Genomic DNA, 22,687 nt, shown 5'->3' on the forward strand with positions numbered 1-22,687 from the left:
AAAAAAGCACTGACTCATGTCACTTTAGTTTTGTGTATTTCACTGTACATAAATTATATTTCAATAAAATGCATTAAAAAATAAAAAAAGAAAGCATAGTTTTCGTGGTAGAATGAAAGATTTATATTATTTAACATTGTGTTAGCATGATTGGTAACTTCCAAATGTTTCAGCATTTGTTACATACAGCCCCATTTGTATTTCTTCCCTGGCCCTAAAAAGTATTAGAAGTGGGCCTTATTAATATTACTTTATCATTATTATCTTCTCACAATGTTGCTAAAAGAGAGAAGAAGAAAAAATAAGAACTTCCTCAGAGTTTTAGTGACCTTAGTCTTAGTTTACTTAACTTGGAAAAGGAACAACTCTTCCAATGACAATGGATGAGATCTACATTGCTTAGTTCCCTGGGGAATTAGAGTCAGTCATAGGATAGAACCATCAGTGATATTTAACTCAAAACAAACAAGAAGTAGTTTCTAGCAAATAATTTATTTCAGATGCTTTTGTGGCACATTCCTCTAGGATGTGCACAACATGGCATCCAAGGAGCAGTCAGAGACATCTAGATAGTCATCAGAGTTTGAGGGAGTTCTAGAAGTAGGAAAGTCATTACATTACGAGAGCAGATTCTAGCATCTGCTACACGTTTCTGAGAAGATTATGGCTGATGCAAAACAGAGTAAGTACGTTTATTTTTTGCATTTTTTATTTTGTAACAATAAACTGCTCCAATTATGTACTTTACCATCTGTAAATCATTTTAGTATTTACTTTTTAAAAGCTTGCTAAGATTCTAGAATTTGTGACTTTTTTTAAAGTAACTTTTAAAAATTACAAGTGTATTGTAATTATGAAGCACTAATGCCCAAATGAGGAGCTCTGGTAGTGTAGTGCCTAAGGCACTTGACTGCTAACCAGAAAGCTGGTAGTTCAAACCCAGCAGCCACTCCTTGGAAGGAAGATGGGGCAATCTACTTCCGTAGTGATACTGCCTCAGAAACCCAAGGAGGGGTCACTACGAGTCGGGTCCGACTCAACAGCACATAACAACAACAATGTCCAAATGAAAAGACATGTAACTGAGGCTTTTTTAAAAGTCTTTTCTTACTCTTGTAACTTTAAACACTATCAGTTCCTCTTTCCTAAGGAAAGGTATTCTTGAACTTAATAAACTTAAATTTATACACTTATATTTCCTATTTTGTTTTTCAGATGTTTTCCTTTAGCTACATAGTAATTTATCCTTCTCATCCCACTATTCTCTTCTGCAACACCATTTAAAGTTCTCTAAAATATACCTACAGACCAGCTATGAAAACCTAAAGCAAAAAACGTTCCATACTCTTGGCTGAGTTATCAAAAAGGAAATGTAACAGCTGGACAGCCTCTGAGGACAGGGGCAGACAAAATAATGGTTTCAAGACTGCCACAGGTCAAATCACTTCACATGCTGTGGCTCTAGTCTGTCATCAGTTCACATGGGTCAAGGACTATCTAACATCATCACTGAACCCGTAAGGAATATCAGAAAAGGAGGAACAGCACTATATCCCACACAGAGAGCCCAAAAAGAACAGGAGCCAACTTTCTTCTTATTCCTTCCATTCTATTTCTGCAAAAGCCAGTTCAATTCAACCAACACATGTATTGAGTGTACTGAAAATCTATTGAAGACAATATATGAAGTTGGTGCTACCAAGAATGCAAAAATAACCAAGACAGAAAGAGGATCCCTGCCTTTCAGGGCTTCACTTCCAGGTGAGAGGGAATAGTAAGCAAAACCAATTACAGTAAACACAAGATGTGGTCAGTGAGAAAATAGTATCAATGGAACATCAATGAAGGGGAGAATATTTCTTGCTAGTGATAAGGGAAAAGTTCAGGAATGAGTTATTAGTTGAGCTGTACCTTAAAAAATGGGAAGATGACTTCCTGTTTCAAGTGGGGGTGTGGCTAGGTAATTCAAACCAACCTTCCCGTTGAAAATGACAACAATAACAAAAAAACCTAGATACAATATTTTAAAAATCTTCAAAGCATCAAAGAGTTGACAAGAAAATAAGGAATTCCAGGCCAAAACTTAAGAAAAATAGATAACAAGGTCAAAGGGTGAAAGATTCTTTTGCTTCAAGAGTAGTTAGACTACCTTGGAAAGTATAAAATTCCATTTTGATAACATCATTTGGCTTCCAGTGATGACACGTATCAGACAGTGATTGGCTGGAGGAAAAAAAAAACAGGTTACTGGAACAGAAATCAGAAAGCTGAAACTGATTTCAAAACCCCCAGCTGTCCAGAGAAGACCTGTTCTGTCATATTAGGATGAGGGGCTGAGTCCTAAGTGGGCAAGCTATGTTCCCACACTCACTGTGCATGCTGCTGTCCCTTGTCCTTTTCTTACAATACAGCAACCCAAGGGGGCATTACTCTGACACAAACTACAAGCAACCTTGCTCCCTCATTCCTACAATCTGCATTCCACAAACTTTCCAAAATGCAAATGAATACTTATAAAGGAGGACTTTTTATAGGTGTTGAGGTTCAAAGGCAAATGTAAAAACTGCATTTAATCAAGTCTTGAAAATCTTTATATTGTCCATTAAGTATAATATTTGAAGTTTCATGAATACAACCCCATAGAGCAATATAGACATATAAACGTGTAATATATAATAATGAACAGATGACAAAAGGCACATATTCAAAATATATTTATACCAATCTTAAACTATATTTTGGTACCCATTAATAATGAAATTTGCATGATGGGATTAAGCTCTAATTATATATAACCCCACATGCCTCTCTAACTGCATGTACAATTTATAGTGATGATAATAAATTTTAAGAAGACAGTACATGCAAGACACTGGCTAAATGTTCTTTTTAGCCATTATTCCATTTCATCTTTATAAAATGCTGTGAGAGATGTATTATTACCCTGGCTTTTACAGATAAAGAAACTGAGTTCCAGAGGGGTTAAGTAACTCTCCCAGGTTGCAGAGATGACAATTGGTTGACATGAGATTCAAAGCTGGAGCCAAGTGATCCAAACTCAGAACTCTTCATCACTATACTATGGCATCTCTCTATGAAACCCAATTTTAGAATTTATATTTTACACATAAATCACAGCATTTATCACCATATATAGTACATATTTAAATTTACCTTCTCCTAAAAGTAAACTCTGCTATATCCACAGCTGCTAGAATGGTATATGGACTATAGCAGGTACTAAGCCAATAATTACAACCCTAACAAATACTGAGTGACTGGTGACAGAATTACGAAAGACAATCTCAGGTTGTGTTTTGGTTACCTAGTACCACTGTGACAGAAATATACCACAAATGTAATGGCTTTAACAAGCAGGAGTTTATTCTCTTACAATCTTGGAGGTTAGAAGTCCGAGTTCCAGCTGCCAGGCTCTCGGGGCAAGGTGAAGAAAGCCCCTCAACCTTGGGCTTCAGCTCTGCCTTTTGCTCCCGGTTCACTGAAGCTAGAGGCTGACAAACCTAAGGTCAACAAGTGAAAAGGCACAGTCCCAACACTGCCAAACCACACAGCAGGCCATTAACTCAAGTCCATTACTAGTCCCCAGATTGGCAGGGCAACATGGTAGCCTGCTAAACGACGACTCAGCTACGTGCAGGGTGCAAGCATGCCACTAGCTAGAGACCTTCCTCAAAGCTGCTTCTTATATACTGGAAGCAGACCACATCCCTAAAGCACCTACTCAGCTGCCAATCTCACCATGGGGAATAACTACATCCAACTGCTCAGCCACTCAACCAGGCTCAGCCAAGTCGAAAAGAACCTTTAACTACCACAGACCATTTCAACCTTCGTGAACAGATATGAATCCATGCATTTGATTAATTTGAAAAGTATAATTCTCAAAGATGGTATTTTGGATTATGTTCAAGGATTGAGTTATATTTTATATTTTAAAATATTTTGAGATAGCCCAAAGGTAATGACTAGTTTAAACTGCTCCGTGGAAAATGACATGTCTCTTCTAGGTTAATGTATCCTACACACTGTACGAACAATAATGCTCAATTTACAGTCAATATTTAAAAAAACAGAATGATAAGGGGTTTTACACTCTATTACTGAGTTTAAGAATCTATTTGACCTTTTAATTAGTAGGTGACATGGGCAGCAAGAGCACTGCAAATGTGACACCGAAAATAATTCAAGTATATGTATACAAAAATTATTATACATACCAAGAATAAACAAATTTGCAAATACAGGAAAAATTAGTCAAAACACAAATTTAACCTTAACAAGTAAAGGGAAATTAATAAGCTAAAATTCATGATTTACTGGAAGGCAAATTTTAAAAGTGACTGTCTCGTTCTTTAGTGCTACTATAGCAGAAATACCACAAGTGGATGGCTTTAACAAAAAGGAATTTATTCTTTTACTGTTTAGGAGGCTAAAAGTCTGAATCAGAGTGCCAGCTCTAGGTGTTGAGTGAAAGCCCCTTGATCTTGGGTTTCACCTCTGCCTCTGGTTCCAGGCCCACTGGTGCTGAAGGCATCTCCTAACTCATGCAAATGTTGGCTGCTGAGACTAATGAACCCAACACTGACAGGTAAAAAAAATGGCACAATCTCAAGATTAGTAGGCCAGTCATTCAAGTCCAGGAACTAGAGATGAAGACTGAGCCAAATGCAGGATCCAAAATGTGTCAAAAAGCTAGAGATCTTTCTCCAAGCTTCTCCATATAGACTGGAAGCAGCCACACTCAAAGCACCTAATTAGCCATTCACAGCAGATTCCACCATGGAGTTGATTATACCACACCCAATTTCATCATGGCCAAGCCCAGCCAAGTTGACACACAACCTTAACTACCACAGTGATTCATGTCTCAGATGGCAGGGTTTTTTATGAATACCTTACAGAATTGACAGTTACCTGACTGCTAATCAGAAGGTTGGTGGTTCAAACCCACCAGCCACTCCTCAGAAGGAAGATGGGGCAATCTCCTTCCATAGTGATACTGCCTGGGAAACCCAAGTAGGGGTCGCTATGAGTCAGGTCCGACTCGAAGGCACATAACAACAACATTAGTTACATAAAACCCATGCAAATGACTTGTAACATACCCCATATGCACTAAGTAGAATTTTTATACAACATTTATGTTGAAAGCATATCACACTATGTTGTAATAGGTTTATTCTTCACGAGTAACTGAAGGGTGAAGTTCATCCTTCCTTAAAAACTCTTCCTTCATTTGGCTAATTAAAGGCCAAATAAACATCAAAATATTTTTTTAGAGCTAAACAATGTCTAAAGAAATCTACAGTGACAGAAAGTAGAACAATAGTTGCCTAAGGAATAAGGGGGAGCACAAAGGAACTTTTTGGCTTGACAGAAAATTCTGCATCTTGATGACGATGGTGGTTACACAGGTAGGTACAGTAAAAAAAAAAACTCACTATTGTTAGTTACTGCTGAGTTGATGCCAACTCACAGTGACGCGATGTGTGCAGAGAACTACAGGGTTTTCAAGGCTGTGACCTTTTGGGAGTAGATCACCAGGCCTCACTTCCAAGACTCTTGTGGGGTGGGTATGAATCACCAATCTTTTGGTTAGTAGTTCAGTCACTACCATTTGCTCTCTAAAACTCACAGAAATACACTACATAGGTGAACTTTATTAATAAACCAAAACCAGAATCACTGCTGTTGAGTCGGATCCAACTCATAGTGACCCCTCCTTGGGTTTCCAAGGCTGCATCACTAAGGAAGTAGATTGCCCAATCTTCCTTCCAAGGAGCAGCTGGTGGGTTTGAACCGCCAGACTTCTGGTTAGCTGCAATGATGTGAAAGCATAGCAAAGACTCTGAGGATGGATAGGACCGAACAGTGTTTCATTCTGTTATAAAGAGGGTCACTGAGTCTGAACCTACTCAAAAGCACCGACTGCCTTAGGCATTATGCCACCAGAGCTCCTAATTCTAATCCAACTCATAGCTACCCCTCCTTGGGTTTCTGAGGTGGTATCACTATGGAAGTAGATTGCCCAATCTTCCTTCTGAGGAGTGGCTGGTGGGTTTGAACAGCCAGCCTTCTGGTTAGCAGTCAAATACCTTAGGCACTATGCCACCAGAGCTCCCAAATCGTACCTAAAAAGACAATTTAAAAAAAAAAAAGAAAAAAGCCAAATAGAAATGTATCTTAATGATAACATAAAAAGTTCTAGTTATTTTATACAGATAAAAGAAAAAGTGGAACAACGACTCTAGTTTCTAGAATTCCAAAGCTTTAATAAAAGTGAGATCTCAACTCCTTTGGGAAGCCTTCGAAAAATGTCTCTTGTATTTTGGCATAATTGGAAATAAAGGATACTATTTCATAAGGATTGGAAGAAAGATGGGGCAATCTACGTCTGTAGTGATACTGCCTCGGAAACCCAAGGAGGGGTCACTGTGAGTCGGGTCCAACTCGATGGCATGTAACAACAACGTATCATAAGGAGATTCTAAATGTGACTGTTTGAAAACAAAACATTTATCACAGTTTAACTTCTGTTTAGCACTAGTATTATATGTAAGTATTGAAAATGACTTCTTTTCTGTAACTTTAGTCATATTATTTGATATTGAACATTTAGTGTTTATCTTTCTGAGCATAATACTTCCATTTTCTAATCTCACAACCTTCTGCAGTAAAGATTCCTTTATCTTCTAACATTCTGTAATTCTTTTAGTTAGTCTCTGAAATTGTGATTCTTGTAAAGAAGACTATGTGATAAATGTAACAATGCCCTAAACCATCTCTTGATGGATTTTCTATCTCCTAGACAAGTCAGGTTATAATTAGAAATTTATTTTGAGATTCTTTCACTTTCCACAAAAGCAAACTGTGAAGTATGTATACACAGGTTAAACTTTAAAAGGATTGTAAGTGGTGGAATTTTAGGCAAGCCTATGAAGGAGATATGTTTTATCATAAACATATGATAAATTGGAGATAGCATACCATATTATGTTGTTGTTGTTGTTGTTATGTGCCGTGGAGTAGGACCCGACCCATAGCGACCCCTCCTTGGGTTTCCGAGGCAGTATCACTACGGAAGTAGATTGCCCCATCTTCCTTCTGAGGAGTGGCTGGTGGGTTTGAACCACCAGCCTTCTGGTTAGCAGTCAAATGCCTTAAGCACTACACTACCAGAGCTCCTATACCATATTATGCAGTCTCAATCAACACTACTTTATCTGTCTACAGTGCATGCATTAACAATCTTGGGTGACCAACAGGAAGTTACAGGCAGTCCTCAGATTACAAATGAGTTCCATTCCTAAATCTGTCTTTAGGCCAAATTTGTACAAAAATCAGAAGAGCGAAGGAAGGTTCATCTCTAACATCAGTTAGTCAAGTATTTGTCTCAGTATACAGTACATAGGAGTTCTGGTGGCCTAGTGCCTAAAGCATCTGACTGCTAACCAGGAGGCTGGCGGTTCAAACCCACCAGCTAATCCTCAGAAGGAAGGTTGGGCAATCTACTTCCATAGTGATACTGCCTCGGAAACCCAAGGAGGGCTCGCTATGAGTCAGATCTGACTCGATGGCAGTAGGTTACAGTATGTAGTATTTCTTTCTATGCATAAAACACATGAAATAGACATTTTCAGATACACTAAGACATCTTTAACATAATAACACAGTAATAATAATGTTCAGATACATGTCGCAAAGTAAAGGTTATTATGAACCACTGTGTGCACCTTGAGTTTTTAATAGGTTTTACAGAGGTTAGTTCTTAACTATGGGTTGTATGTAAGTTGGATGTTTGCTACCTGGGGACTGCCTATACTTCCAGGATGGTAAACTAGGAAAAAAATTCTCAGACTTGGGGCTCAGCTAAATGACAAATGAAGATATAAAGGGGGGAGGGGTAGATAAATGCATTCTAGAGGTGGCTTCAGAAAGTAATACAGTTTGAGTATCTCAGTTTTATAGACAAAGACAGTGAGGTCCATGAAGTTTATGTAATTTAGGACACATCTTTGTTAGCCCACCACAATTTTAGTGAAAATAAGGAGAGTGAAAGAAGATGAACTTCTTAAAAACTGGGAGATCTAAATATAATTAATTAACAGTAAAGTATGGTAAGAATCCAGGTGGCCACAATACCACACCACCACATTTATACTTTACACCACATTTAGGTATAATTTTCACTCATTTCTACAAATAATAATGCACTTGGTCAGATGATACAATCATTTAAACAGTGGTGCTACTCCACCCAACTGTTATCAATTTTTAAATCATTCAACGAAGATTGTTAATAAAATCACAGATTCCAAGGGATACCCACCAAAAAACCAAACCCACTGTCATCGAGTCAATTTCGACTCATGGCAATCCTATTAGACAGAGTAGAAGTGGCCCAGAGGGTTTACAAGGCTATAAATCTTTATGGGAGCAGAATGCCCCATCTTTCTCCCATGGATTGGCTGGTGGGTTTGAACCACCAACCTTCTGGTTAGCAACTGAATGCCTTACCCACTGTGCCATCCAAGGGATCCAAAAACTAAACCAAATTCGCTGCCACTTAGTTGGATCCGACTCATAGCAACTCCTCCTTGGGTTTCTGAGCCAGTATAGAGGTGGTCATATATACCCTGTAAGAAAGACTCCAAATTCTGTCCTATTTCAGAGGCCACTTTGTGCTGCTAGGTTCTCCAGGGTTGCCAAAGTATTTAGTTGCGAGGACCAACAGCCTCTTTTCAGTTAGCAGTCTTGTGGTCCCTTTAACAACTTTTGGCCACAATGTCTCTTCTCCTTAACTTTGGTGACACCACACTACCCTGGTTTGACTTCTATTATTACAGGCTACTCCTTTTCAATTTCTTTTAGAAGGAAGGTTGGGCAATCTACTCACGTAGTGATACCGCCTCAGAAACCCAAGGAGGGGTCACTATTTGTCAGATCCGACTCCACGGCAGTGAGTTTGGTTTCTTTTTTTTTTTGTCTTTTCAATTTCTTAGTGCGGAGCCATAGCACACTGTAACATAAGCACCTCTTCTACCCCCATAATCTCATGGGAATAATGCCAAATATATGGCTTTTAGCATTTCAGTGTTCTAAAGACAAAAAAGTATCAACCTTCAACTAAACAGAAATCCACTTACCCAATATTCCAATTTTCAATTATTAAGATGCAACTGTAAAATAATAACTAAGCATTTACATGGACTATCAGAAGAACAAACAAGTTTGTCCTCACAGAAGTGCAGCCAGAATGCACCTTGGAAGCAAGAAGCAGACTTCGTCTCACCAACTTTGGTCATGTTGTCAGAAAAGACTATTCCCTGAAGAAGGATATCATGTTTGGTAAAGGAAAGGGTCAGTGAAAAAGGAGAAGACCCTCAACGAGATGGACTGACATGGGCTGCAACAATGTGAAAGATCTGAGGATGGATAGGACCGAACAGTGTTTCATTCTGTTATACAGAGGGTCACTGAGTCTGAACCTACTCAATGGCACCAAACAACAAAAGCATTCTTTAAATGCTTTATATGCATACTATTTAAATCCTTATAACTACCATATGAGATAGGTACTTAGTTATTACATGAGTAGAATAGGACTGACACATAATACATGCTCATTAAAAATGAATAAATCACACCTATTTTACAGAGAAGGAAACAGATTTCAGAAGTTTGGGGCTTGCTCATAGTCACACAGCTAATATGTGGCAAAGACAGAATTTAAACTAGGAATTTGGCTACAGAGCCCACACTTTTAACCCCTTCACTATTCTGCACCTTTAATAGAAATGCTTTTCTCGAAAGATTTCATGTATTATTACTGTATAAAGGCGGTTGAAAGATTGAAAAAAAAAAAGAACACTGGAAAGGTAATTGCCTGCCAGTCTGCATTTACCCAGTTTTCACAATATATTTAAAGTATTTCAGAACTTCCTGCCACTAACTACAGTAAGGGAGGTCCGGTGGCATAGTGCCTAAGGCATCTGACTGCTAACCAGAAAGGTGGTGGTTCAAACCCACCAGCCACTCCTCGGAAGGAAGGCTGGGCAATCTAGTTCCATAGTGATGCTGCCTTGGAAACCCAAGGAGGGGTTGCTATGCATCAGATCCAACTTGACAGCAGTGACTTTGAGTTAACCACAGTAAAAACCAGTTGGTATTGATTCTGACTCATGGCAACACCACTGATGTCAGAGGAACTGTGCTCTGTACGGTTTTCAATGGCTAAGTATTTAAAAACAGATCATCAGGCTTTTCTTTCAAGGTGTTTTTGAGTGGACTTCAATCTCTAACCTCTTGACCAGAAGGCTGACAGTTCAAACCCACCAGCCACTCCTCGGAAGGAAAATTGGCAATCTACTTCTCTAGTGATACCACCTTAGAAACCCAAGTCAGATCTGACTCAATCTCAATGACAGTGATTTTGGGTTTTTTTTTTTTTTTTATGTATTAGATAAAATTATTAGTTAAGTTTTCATTTTAAATGTCTTATTCCCTACTACTTTTATCATGAAAAAGAATAGTTTATAAGAGCACCTCCATGAGGTACGTAAGTAATTTATTGTTAACTATCTTGCACTGTGTAAGATACCTAAGTAATCTATTACTAAATATCTTATATTCTATAGAACACCTAGGTGACAGCTAAACTGTCAACCACATTAACAAAAACTATAATGTTCACAAGTTACTCCCTTTTAATTTTTACTTACAACACTCCTGGTTTCTTCACAAAATTTTTCTTAACATCTAAGTACGTTTCTTGTATCACATCACTTTGCTTTGTAATACAGTCAATAGATCTGTTTAAAGAATTGTTCCTAGCTCACATCTTTTCTGATGGAGTAATTTTCCTCCAACTACAGCATAGGTACTTTATTTTCTTTTTCAAGACACTAAAATGTATAACAAAACTAGGCTAATGATAATCTATATATAACCATTTCAGATCCTCTGAAGGCTCATATTAAGTATTAAGTAGCATTTTACATCCTTCCAACATTAAGAAAAGAGCATCCTGCACAATCTCACCTCAAATTACATGGAATGTCTTTAAGATTATGGAACATATTGTAACAGCAATGTATAATTTTCCAACACAATAATTCTTTTCTGGTTGAAAACTATCCTGCAATATTATCAACACCAATTGAAAAAGATCCACAATTTTCATTCTGACAAAGCTTTTTGAGGGAAGCTTTATCCTCAGCATACAGCAATTTTCACATGCATAACTGCCACAAATATAGGAATGATGAAACTAGTTCTTCTGGACTCTAGAGTATTTTAAAGCAGTGGATTATTTAAATTGTTACAAGCAGAAAACTAGAAAAGACCAGACTTACCGTACTGATAGAAATTAGAGGAATCCCTGAGACTATCACCCTACAATACTCTTTTAACTTGGAACTGAAGTCTCTCCCACAGGTCTATCTGCCAAAATAAAAGATTAGCTTACAAAACGAATAGTATCACCTGTGAGGTATGTGCCCCCTTAAACAATCAACTGAATGACACCAAATGGTCAACATTTACTCAAAAGCAAAGATGAGAAAGCAGAGAGGGGCAAGGAAGCTAGATAAATGTAAACAAACAGAATGAAATTAATGAGAATGCTGACAAATTGTGAAAATTGTAACCAATGTTACAGAACAATTTGTACAAAATTGTTAAGTGGTAATGTAATTTGCAATTGTCAATTTCCACTAGACAGTAGTGAAAAAAATTCACTCACAAGGACAAAAGAAAAGCAATGCACTTTTATTAATAGCTTCCTATTAATAAAATATTGCTGGGAAATATTGATTCAATTACTTTATTTTATATAATATATCATTAGGCAACGGATGTAATAGTATGTGAAAGAAATGTCTTTCAGGCTAATTCTGCACTTTACATGTCTCTTTTAAAGCATTCTAAAATACTTTAATCAGTCATTGAGTCATTTTGTAACTGTACTATTTATTTAGGTTCTTAAATAGTACATTAAGAAAAAATGGAAATAAGCAAACAGTATTTACAAAATCAACATGTATTATAAACTTTGCAGCCTACGATTTAGCAATATTTTATCACAACAACTAATTATGTAGGAGGTGTTAAATTAAAAGTCTTCTGAACTTGGGAAAGTACACGTAATAGATGTGCCTTTTTACAAAATTAGATAGGGAATGGTATTAGTCAAATGTAATTTTGTCTTCCAACTGTTTTGTGACATTGTTGAAAAACAGACTGAGAAAATATAGTAATTCAAACTAGGAAACAAGAATATGAACTCCAGAGAGCCTGTTTTTTTTGGGGGGGGAAATCTAAACATGGTTGCCATGAGTCGGAATTTGACTTCTTTTTTTTATTTTTTGGGGAATTAAACATGATAAGTAATAGTATTCCCTTATAGTTTTCATTTGCCTAATTCTATTAGAAATTCTTTATAAAAATAACAAGGAAAATAAGGTTCACCTCAAAAACCAAAATTAGAACATAGTAGTAATTTTGCCAAGAAGGATATCATGCTTGGTAAAGTGGAGGGTCAATGAAAAAGGGGAAGGCCCCCAACAAGATGGATGAATACAGTGGCTGCAACAATGGGCTGAGATATAGCAAGGATCTTGAGGTTGGCACAGGACCACGCAGTATTTCACTCTGTTGTGCAAAAGGTCACTATGAGTCGGAGATGACCTGATGGCACCTAACAATAACAACAACAAGTAATTTCGTCTACCATCAGTAATGCTTTATTAACTGTACATAATGAGTGTTCCACCAAATCCAGAAAACTGAAAATTGTGCCTTTAAACATAAACTCTTCTGGATGGCAATTATGAGCAGAAGCATGATATAATGTGAGACAGTCTGGAGTTGAAACACATACAGTCAAGCCCAGATTTTATCCCCTGTTTTGGGAGAGGCCGGGGAAATCCAGGTAAAAAGGGCAGGAGGCAAGGCTAGGCCCCAAGCCACCTAGAGCCAGGGAAGGGAGGGACCAGGAGAAGCCGGGGACCTCAGGAGCAGCAAGATCCAGGTAAAGGGGAGGGAGGCAAGGCTAAGCCCCAAGCCCCCTAGAGCCAGAAAAGGGTGGGAGTGGCCAGGGACCACAAAGTGGCAGGTTCCAGGTAGGAATTAGGTAAGGGGAGGGCACAGAGGTTTCCAACAGCCAAGGGAGACAAACTTGTCTGTCAGTTCGTCATCCTATGGGCTTGTACGTTGCTGTGAAGCTTGAGGCTGTGCCACTGGTGTTTCAGATGCCAGCAGAGTTGCACATAGTACAAAGGTTTCAACACAGCTTATAGACTAAGACAGACTAGGAAGAAGGAGACCATCTACTTCTCAAAAATTGGCCAGGGAAAACCTTATGAATAGCAGAAAATCACTGTCTGATACATTACTGAGCAACTTTATGAATAGCTCAGAAACACTGTCCAACACAGTGCAGGAGGGCGAGCCCTTTGGGTTAGAAGGCACTCAAAATAGGACTGGAAAAGAGCTGTCTCATCAGAGTAGAACCAATCTTAATGATATAGATAAAGTAAGACTTTCAGGACCTCCATGTGCTGACGTGGCGAAACTCAAATTGAGGAGAAATAGCTGCAAACATCTATTAATAATCAGAACATGGAATGTATGAAGTATGACTCTAGGAAAATTGAAAGTTGTCAAAAATGATATGGAACCCATAAAGATTGATATCCTAGGCATTAGTGAGCTGAAATGGATGGGTTTGGGGCATTTTGAATCAGATAACCATATGATCTACTATGCCGGGAATGAGAAACTGAAGAAGAGTAGCGTGGAATTCATCCTCAAAAAGGATGTTTCAACATCTTTCCTGAAGTACAATGCTGTCAATGATAGAATAATATCCAGACATCTACAAGGAAGACCCATTAATACTACTGTGATTCAAATTTACGCATCAACTACCAAAACCAAAGGTGAAGTAACTGAAGATTTTTATCAATTTCTGCAGTCTGAAACTGATCGAACATGCAATCAAGATGTGTTGCTTATCACTAGTTATTGGAACACAAAACTTGGAAACAAAGAAGAATCACAGGTAGTTGGAAAATTTGGCCTTGGTGACAGAAATAACACTGGAGATGATTGCATGATAGAATTTTGCCAAGACCAATGATTTATTCACTGCAAATATTTTTTTCAACCACACAAACGGCAGCTATACACTTGGACTTTGCCAGATGGAGTACACAGAAATCATAATGACTACACCTGTGGCAAGAGGAGATGGAAAAGCTCATTATCTTCAGCCAAAACAAGGCCAGGAGCTGATTGTGGAACAGACCATAAACTGCTAATATGCAAGTTCAACTTTAAGTTGAAGACAATTAAAACAAATCCACAAGAGCCAAAATATGACATTGAATATATCCCTCCTGAATTTAGAGACCATCTAAAGAATAGATTTGATGCACTGAACATCAATGACCGAAAACCAGAGGAACTGTGGGATGACATCAAGAGCATCAACCATGAGGAAAGCAAGAGGTCACTAAAAATATGAGAAATAAAGGAAAGACCAAAACGGAAGACAGAAAAGACACTGAAATTTGCCCTTGAGCAAAGAGTAGTTAAGGCAAATGGAAGAAATGACAAGATAAAACAGCTGAACAGAAAATTTCAAAATTTTCTGCTCGAGCAGACAAAGTCAGTTACTATAATGAAATGTGCAAAGACCTGAAGTTAGAAAACCAAAAGGGAAGAACACACTTGGCATTTCTCAAGCTAAAAGAACCGAGGAAAAAATTTAAGCCTCGCATTGTGATACTGAAAGATTCTATGGGCAAAATATTGAATGATGCAGGAAATATCAAAAGAAGATGGAAGAAATACAGAGAGTCACTATACCAAAAAGAACTTGTAGATCTACATTTATTTCAGGAGGTGGCATATGATCAAGAACCAATGGTACTGAAGGAAGAAATCAAAGATGCACTGAAGGAATTGACAAAGATCAAGGTTCCAAGAACTGACGGAATACCCATTGAGATGTTTCAACAAATGGATGCCCTGCTGGAGGCACTCACTCGGTTATGCCAAGAGATTTGGAAGACAGCTACCGGGCCAACTGACTGCAAGAGATCCATATATGTACCCATTCCAAAGAAGGGTAATCCCACAAAATGTGGAAATTATCGAACAAAATTAATATTGCATGGAAGTAAAATCTTACTGAAGATAATTCCAAAATGGCTGCAGCAGTATATTGACTGAGAACTTCCAGAAATGCAAGCTGGATTCAGAAGAGGATGTGGAACAAGAGGTATCATTGTTGATGTCAGATGGATCTTGGCTCAAAACAGAGAATACCAGAAAGATATTTACTTGTGTTTTATTGACTATACAAAATCATTTGATTGTGTGCATCCTAACAAATTATGGATAACATTGAGAAGAATGGGAATTCCAGAATACTTAATTATACTCATGAGGAACGTGTACATAGACCAAGAGGTTGTTGTTTGAACAGAAAAAGGGGACACTGAATGGTTTAAAATCAAGAAGGGAGTGCATCAGGGTTGTATCCTTTCACCATTCTTATTTAATCTATATGCTGAGCAAATAATCAGAGAAGTTGGACTATATGGAAAAGAATGTGGCATCCACATTGGAAGAAGAATCATTTAACAACCTGCGATATGCTGACAACACAACTTTGCTTGCTGAAAATGAGGTTGACTTTAAGTACTTACTGATAAAGATTAAAGACTTCAGTCTGCAATATGGATTACATCTCAATATAAAGAAAACAAAAATCCTCACAATTGGACCTATAAGCAACATCACGATAAACGGAGAAAAGACTGAAATTGTCAAAGACTTCACATTGCTTGGTTCTACAATCAACACAATGGAAGCAGCAGTCAGGACATCAGATGACGTACAGCACTAGGAAAATTGGCTGCAAAGAACCCCTTTCAAGTGCTGAAGAGCAAAGATGTCTCCTTGAGGACTAAGGTGCACCTGACATTAAGTCATGGTATTTTCAATTGCCTCATATGCATGTGAGAGCTGGACAATGAATAAGGAAGACTGAAGAAGAATTGATACTTTTGAGCTGTGGTGTTGGCAAAGAATGCTGAAAGTACCAGGCTAAAAGAACTAACAGGTCTGTCCTGGAGGAAGTGCAGCCAGATGCTCCTTGGTGGTGAGAATATCCAGACTTCGTCTCACATACTTTGGTCATGTTGTCAGAAAGAACCAATCCCTGGAGAAGGGTGTCATGCTTGGTAAGGTAGAGGGTGGACGAAAGAGGGGAAGGCCTTCAATGAGATAGAATGACACAGTGGCAGCGGTGATGGGCTCGATTATATGAAGAATCATGGAGCTGGCTCAGGACCGGGCAGTGTTTCGCTCTGCTCTGCTCTGCTCTGCACAGGGTCGCTAAGAATCAAACACGACTCAACGGCACCTAACAACACAACAATGATTGTTTGTTTCAGACAACACTTAATGGTAGCTAAGTCTTGGTTTTCTCAAAAAAAAAAAAAAAAAAAAAACATGGCTTGGGTTAGGCACACCTTAGTCTTCAAAGAGACATCTTTGCTCTTCAGCACTTTAAACAGGTCTTTTGCAGCAGATCTGCCCAGTGCAATATGTTGTCTGATCTCTTGAGTGCTGCTTCCATTGGTGTTGATTGTGGAACCAAGCAATATGAAATCTTTGAAAACTTCAATCTTTTCTCCATTTATTGTGATTCTGCTTACTGGTCCAGTTGTGAGAATTTTTGTATTATATGTTGAGGTGTAATCCATACTGCAGACTATGGTATTCAATCTTCATCAGTAAATGCTTCAAGTCATGTACACTTTTAGCAAGCACGGTTGTGCCATCTGCATATTGTAGGTTGTTAATGAGTCTTCCTCTAATTCTGATGCTTCATTTGTCTTCATATAGTCCAGCTTCTTGGATTATCTGCTCAGTACACATATTGATTAAGTATGGTGAAAGGATACAACCCTGGCACTCTTAGTGGCATAGCCTCCAGCCTCACAGCAACATGCAAGCCACCACAGTAGGACAAATTGACAGAGGACTGGTGGTATTATTGAAATAGGACATATGAAAGTAAAAAAGGGAGCTATTAATAATTACGGTAAGGCAAATGCTAAAAGAAAGGGCTTAAAGGAAAAAAACTGTAAATCTAGAATTTTCTATCCAGTGTAAATAGAAAATACTTTCCAAAAATGAAGCTAAGAAATGCTATAGGCCAAAGGGACATAATATCACATCGAAACCTTTTATTGGAAGGAACAGAAAAGGATAAAAATGAAAGAAAATATAAAGGCCTCAAAAACAAGTTATTCTGATACACACACCCCAATAAATCTTTTAAAAATTCTGATACTGCACTCCCCTAAAAAAATCATCTATATGAGACCAAAGGGTCATCAATTATTTTATTTATTTTTTAAAAAATGTTTATTGTGATTTTGGTGAAAATTTAGAGCAAATTGATTTTCCATATAGCAGATCATATATTTTGTCTCATGACATTGACTACAATTCCCCACAATGTGACAGCTCTCTTCCCACTTCTTTCCCATTGTTACTTCTTCCTGTGTCCTTCCCTCCCCTACCTTCCTGGACCCCCAACCCCCAGCTGTCTCCCTGTGCATATGCTACTCTTCTGGTCTCCCATGATTGATCACTCCAAGTATTGTATCTACCTGATGCAAATGTTCAGCCCATATGCCTGTCTATTATTTGGCTGGAAGCCACAGGAGTGAGTTCAATTCCAGACCTGAAGGGTAGCTAGGGGCCATAGTCTCAGGGGTAGGGTCATCAATTATTTAAAAAAAAAAGTTAAGTGAGCACAAAAACTACATTACTGGAAATGGAACAATCAGAATGGAAACAACAAGGAGAATGATCATGCATTGTAAACTATGTAACCAATGCCTTCAAACAGTGTATAAAAATCGTTGAGTGGGAACCTAATCTGCCAGTGTAAACTTCCATTGAAAACATGGTAAATTATTATTGGGGAAAAAAAAAAAAGATTCAGTTTATTAATATTCAAAATAAAATAACAATATACTATAGGGTTAATGGCATATGTAGATGTAAAATATATGGAAGCAAATGGTATTAAGAAAGTTAACACTCTTTGTGAAGTAACAGCATTTTTTTTAAGGTAAACTCATCTTTTAAAGATGCAAATTGTAATCTCCAGAACAATCACTAAAAACACACACAAAAAGGCATAATTAAAAATTGAACACAGAAAATAAAATGGATGATTAATAGATACTTGATTTACCCAAGGAGCTTTAGTGGTGTAGTGGTTAAGACGTTTGGTTGCTAATCAAAAGGTCAGTGGTTTGAACCCACTAACCACTCCACTGAAGTCTGCTTCCATAAAGATTTACAGCCTTGGAAACCCAATTAAGGTTGCTCTGAATCAAAATCAACTCAATCACAGTGTGTTTCGGGATTTGATTTACCCAAAAGATGATAAGGAAGAACAGACAAAGAGCAGGCAGAATATAAAAAATCACCATAGATTTAAGCCCAAACACTGTTAATAATTAAATATAAATAGAATAAGGACTCCAATAAAAAGAGATTGTCACACTGGATTTTTAAAAATAAAACCAAATAACATCAAATACCTAAGAATGTATCTAAAGATGTGTTTGACCTCTACACTGGAGCTCTGCTGGTGTAGTGCCTAAGGCATTTTACTGCTAACCAGAGGCTAAGGGTTCAAACCCACCAGCCACTCCCTGGAAGGAAGGTTGGGCAATCTACCTCCTTAGTAATGCCACCTCGGAAACCCAAGAAGGGGTTGCTATGAGTCAGATCCCACTCGACAGCAGTACGTTTGGTTTTATCACACATATATACATATCACAACATTAGCCAATTCAATGTTTTTCACCTGTACAATTTAGTAACATTGATTATATTGATCATGTTGCAACCATCATCCATAACCATTGCCAAATTTTCAATCACCATTGGCAGATAACTAACTCAGCCTTGACTCAGATCCCTGCTCCTGACCAAGATGCTAGCCCCTTGAATCAAGTTAGTTTGTGGGTTGTGCTTTTTTTTTTTCCATTATTACTGAAATTTAAATTAAACCTTGGGTCCTGCCACTGATACCGCAACTTCATTTTTGGGAAACTTACACTTCTGGTCAGTCACAAATTGATTTTTTTTCCCTGTGATTTAAAATCTAAGGAAAAACACTTACCATTAAAATGAGTTTTTGATACTTTTGTCTTAGGTCGGATACACTTGCAGATGGATCTGCACCCAGAATGCTGTACCAATCCTTTCTTGGTATCTGCTCAAATGCCATCATCCATTGAACAAGAAGTGGCCTTTCTCAGATTAGCTGAATAAAAATATTGGTAATTCATTAACTTGCATTTATATACAAAACAAGCAAGTATTGCTTTTCTAACTTCTCCAATATTTAGTTCTGTAAATCATAATTTTAAGGCAAATATGATGAAGTACATTTTTTCTCTTACGACATTCCACTTTTTTTATATATAAATATAGAGACAAGTATGAAAAACCTGTTACACATTTCACAATATATGCTTATATCTGAAACTAATGAGTATCTAACAGCATAAAAGGGAATTCGATACTGAACCCAAATGATGGATGACTCTTCAAGGAAGTATTTTTTGCTAGTCTTCTGGTAAACTGGCACACAGTAAGTACCCACTAAACCCACCACCCACTGCTGTCCAGTCCCTTCCAACTCATAGCAACCATACATGACAGAGCAGAACTAGCCCAATAGGGGTTCCAAGGCTGTAAATCTTAATGGAAGCAAACTGCCACCTCGTTCTCCTCCTGCTGGTGGGTTCAAACCGCTGACCTTTTGGTTAGCAGCCGAGCGCTTAACCACTGCACCAGCACTGCTGTTTACTAAAAAACCAAACTCACTGCCGTCGAGTCGGTTCCGACTCACAGTGCCCCTCCTTGGGCTTCTTAGGCGGTATCCCTACGGAAGTAGATTGCCAGCCTTCCTTCCGAAGAGTGGCTGGTGGGTTTGAACCGCGAGCCTTCTGGTTACCAGTCAAGTGCCTTAGGCACTACGTCACCAGAGCTCCCACTAAACACACTAGAGACAGTTAATAAAGGTTTACAAAAAGAAATTTAAAAGTAACAAAGCAAAAAAAAAACCACTAATAGCTAAAAGGAATTTGGAAGCATTCCCGCTAAATTCCTCCTGTTCACTTTTTTTTCTCCCTCAGATTACTTTCGAAGGGCGATATGCAGAACAGCCGGTCAGCAGGGGAAGGGAGGAAGCACGAGTCCCTCTACTACTGCGAGGCGCTCAGGCCTAGCAAAGAAAAACCCAGTCGGGGATGCCGCCAGCACTCCAGGATACAGAAAACACTCCACCAGGCACCCCAGAAAGCAGTCGACCTCATCCCATAGCTGAGAACATAATGAAAATGCTGAGGGTTCCTCGAGTGGGCTTTTGGAAAGCCACCTGTACAACAACCAGCTCTACCCTCCTAGCCAACGGCAGGTATCCTGCCTGGGTTCACTCGTGATCAGACTTACCGAACTTCACAGAGCCACGGCTGCTTTCAGCCAGAACTCGGAACAGGTTTTTCCTTTCGCCGGAAGTCATTGCTCTGACGTGAACACGTTTCTGGGCGAGACGTAAGGGCGGAGACACGGATCGAAAGTGCCGCACCTCCCATAGCGACGCCGTCGCTATGGTAACCATTTTTTGTTTGGACTGACAGAGTTGACTAGCCGTAAGTTCGGTTTTCGCCCCCTTTGCTTCTTTCTTCTTCCTTAGCGAGCATCCTTCAAGCCTTCCTCTGCCTTCCCCAAATCTTCCTTCGTTTACGCCGTTTAGTTTTACTCCTAGTCCTTTTGTAGGTGTTGCATGAACTTGGGGAGTAGGGAGAGGAGATCTGATCCCACCTCACCCCTACACTTCCCTTAGTATGGTCGCATTCGAAAATTAGGCAGACTGAAACATAGGCTTTATTTTCCCCCCTTTCAGTTTTAATACTTTTTCTGCAAAGGCTATTCAACGGCAGTTCTGGTAGTGTAGTGCCTAAGGCACTTGACTGCTAACCAGAAATAACCGGAAGTCTGACGGTTCAAACCCACCAACCACTCCTCAGAAGGAAGGTTCGGCAATCTACTCCCTTATTGATAATGCTTCGGAAACCCAAGGAGGGGTCGCTATGAGTCGGTCCGACTCAACCGCACATAACAACAACAACAAAGGCTATTCAACTTAATTATGTCTTTCAGACCTTAGCAAACTATTTAAAACTTTCAAGTTCTTTCACTTCTGCTACTTCGCTTCACTTTCACTTGCACCCAGCGAGGCAAGTAAGGTGAGTATTGTTATTTGTAAATGAGAAAACAAAACAAGGATCAAGGCCAAACCACTCACTGATAGCAGCGGAACCAGCTCTTAGCAAATTTTATTCCTAGGGCAGCTATACTATCTTTCGAGCTTACAGAAGAAGTAGAGGATGGAACTGCACCCCTTTGTGGCAGTGCTGGTAACAATTTAGCACTTGTTGTTATGTGCCGTCGAGTTTAGCACTACTGCCCAAAAAAGCACTGTTGACTTTTTGATGTTTTTTTCCCTCTACGCTTCTTCCTTTAATTTACCTCTCTTTCTTGCATTGCACACTGAGATGAAAGCTACTTCTCATTACTTCTTGGCAGTATGACATAAATTTCACTTGAAAGAATATGCTCAGTTAAGGTGGTTTTGTTGGTATTGGTTTTCAGGTTTGCTTACTTTCTTTTGAAAATTTTTTTTCTACCAATTGTCAGATTGAGAAGCAATCAAGATAAACTTAAGCACAATAAATAATATATTTTAAAATAGGCAATTCTTTAATGATGGTATGAACTATAAAGAAGAACTGAGTGAGCTATAAAGAGAAATGAAGTTGTGGTACATGCTGTAACATGGATGGATCCTGAAAATACCATGTTGAGTGAAGTAAGTGAATCACAGAAGGACAAATTCTGTTAGATCCCACTTGGATGAAATATCAATAATAGGCGAATATATAGAGTGCAGCTTTGGTGACGTAGTGCCTAAGGCATTTGACTGCTAACCAGAAAGCTGGTGGTTCAAACCCACCAACCACTCCTTGGAAGGAAGACTGGGCAATCTACTTCCATACAGATACTTTCTCCAAAACCCAAGGAGGGGTTGCTATGAATCAGAACCAACTCGACTGCAGTGAGTTTGGTTTGGTGTGGTTATAGAGACCAAAGTTTATTGATGGTTACCAGGGGTGGAAAGGAGAGGGGTGTGGAAGGAGAGTCCTTGTTTTTGGAAGCATTGTTTATCTGTCAATGGTGATGGAAAATTTGGCAATAGATATGGGTGATGGTTGCAACGTGATCAACATAATCAATGTTACTAAATTGTACAGGTGAAAAACATTGAATTGGCTAATGTTGTGATATATATGTATATGATATTACCAAACATATCACTGTCGAGTGGGATCTGATTCATAGCGACCCCTCCTTGGGTTTCTGAGGCAGTATCTCTAGGGAAGTAGATTGCCCCATCTTCCTTCCGAGGAGTGGCTGATGTGTTTGAACCACTAGCCTTCTGGTTAGGAGTCAAATGCCTTAGGCACTATGCCACCAGAGCATATATATATATATA

At 38.6% G+C, this 22,687-nt stretch overlaps 1 protein-coding gene across 1 annotated transcript in view; it reads right to left on the reverse strand.

The window, feature by feature from the left end:
- DNAJC24 (DnaJ heat shock protein family (Hsp40) member C24) overlaps positions 1–19,357 on the reverse strand; it is a 95,494-nt gene extending 76,137 nt beyond the window's left edge. The window contains exon 1 of the mRNA XM_007943297.2: positions 19,247–19,357. Coding sequence (XP_007941488.1) covers positions 19,247–19,357 — 111 coding nt within the window. The remainder of the gene's footprint in view (positions 1–19,246) is intronic.
- Between the last annotated feature and the right edge of the window lie 3,330 nt (positions 19,358–22,687).

This window comes from Orycteropus afer, unplaced genomic scaffold (assembly GCF_000298275.1).
Source record: "Orycteropus afer afer isolate SDZICR_OR568_19922 unplaced genomic scaffold, OryAfe1.0 scaffold00103, whole genome shotgun sequence".
NCBI lineage: Eukaryota > Metazoa > Chordata > Mammalia > Tubulidentata > Orycteropodidae > Orycteropus > Orycteropus afer.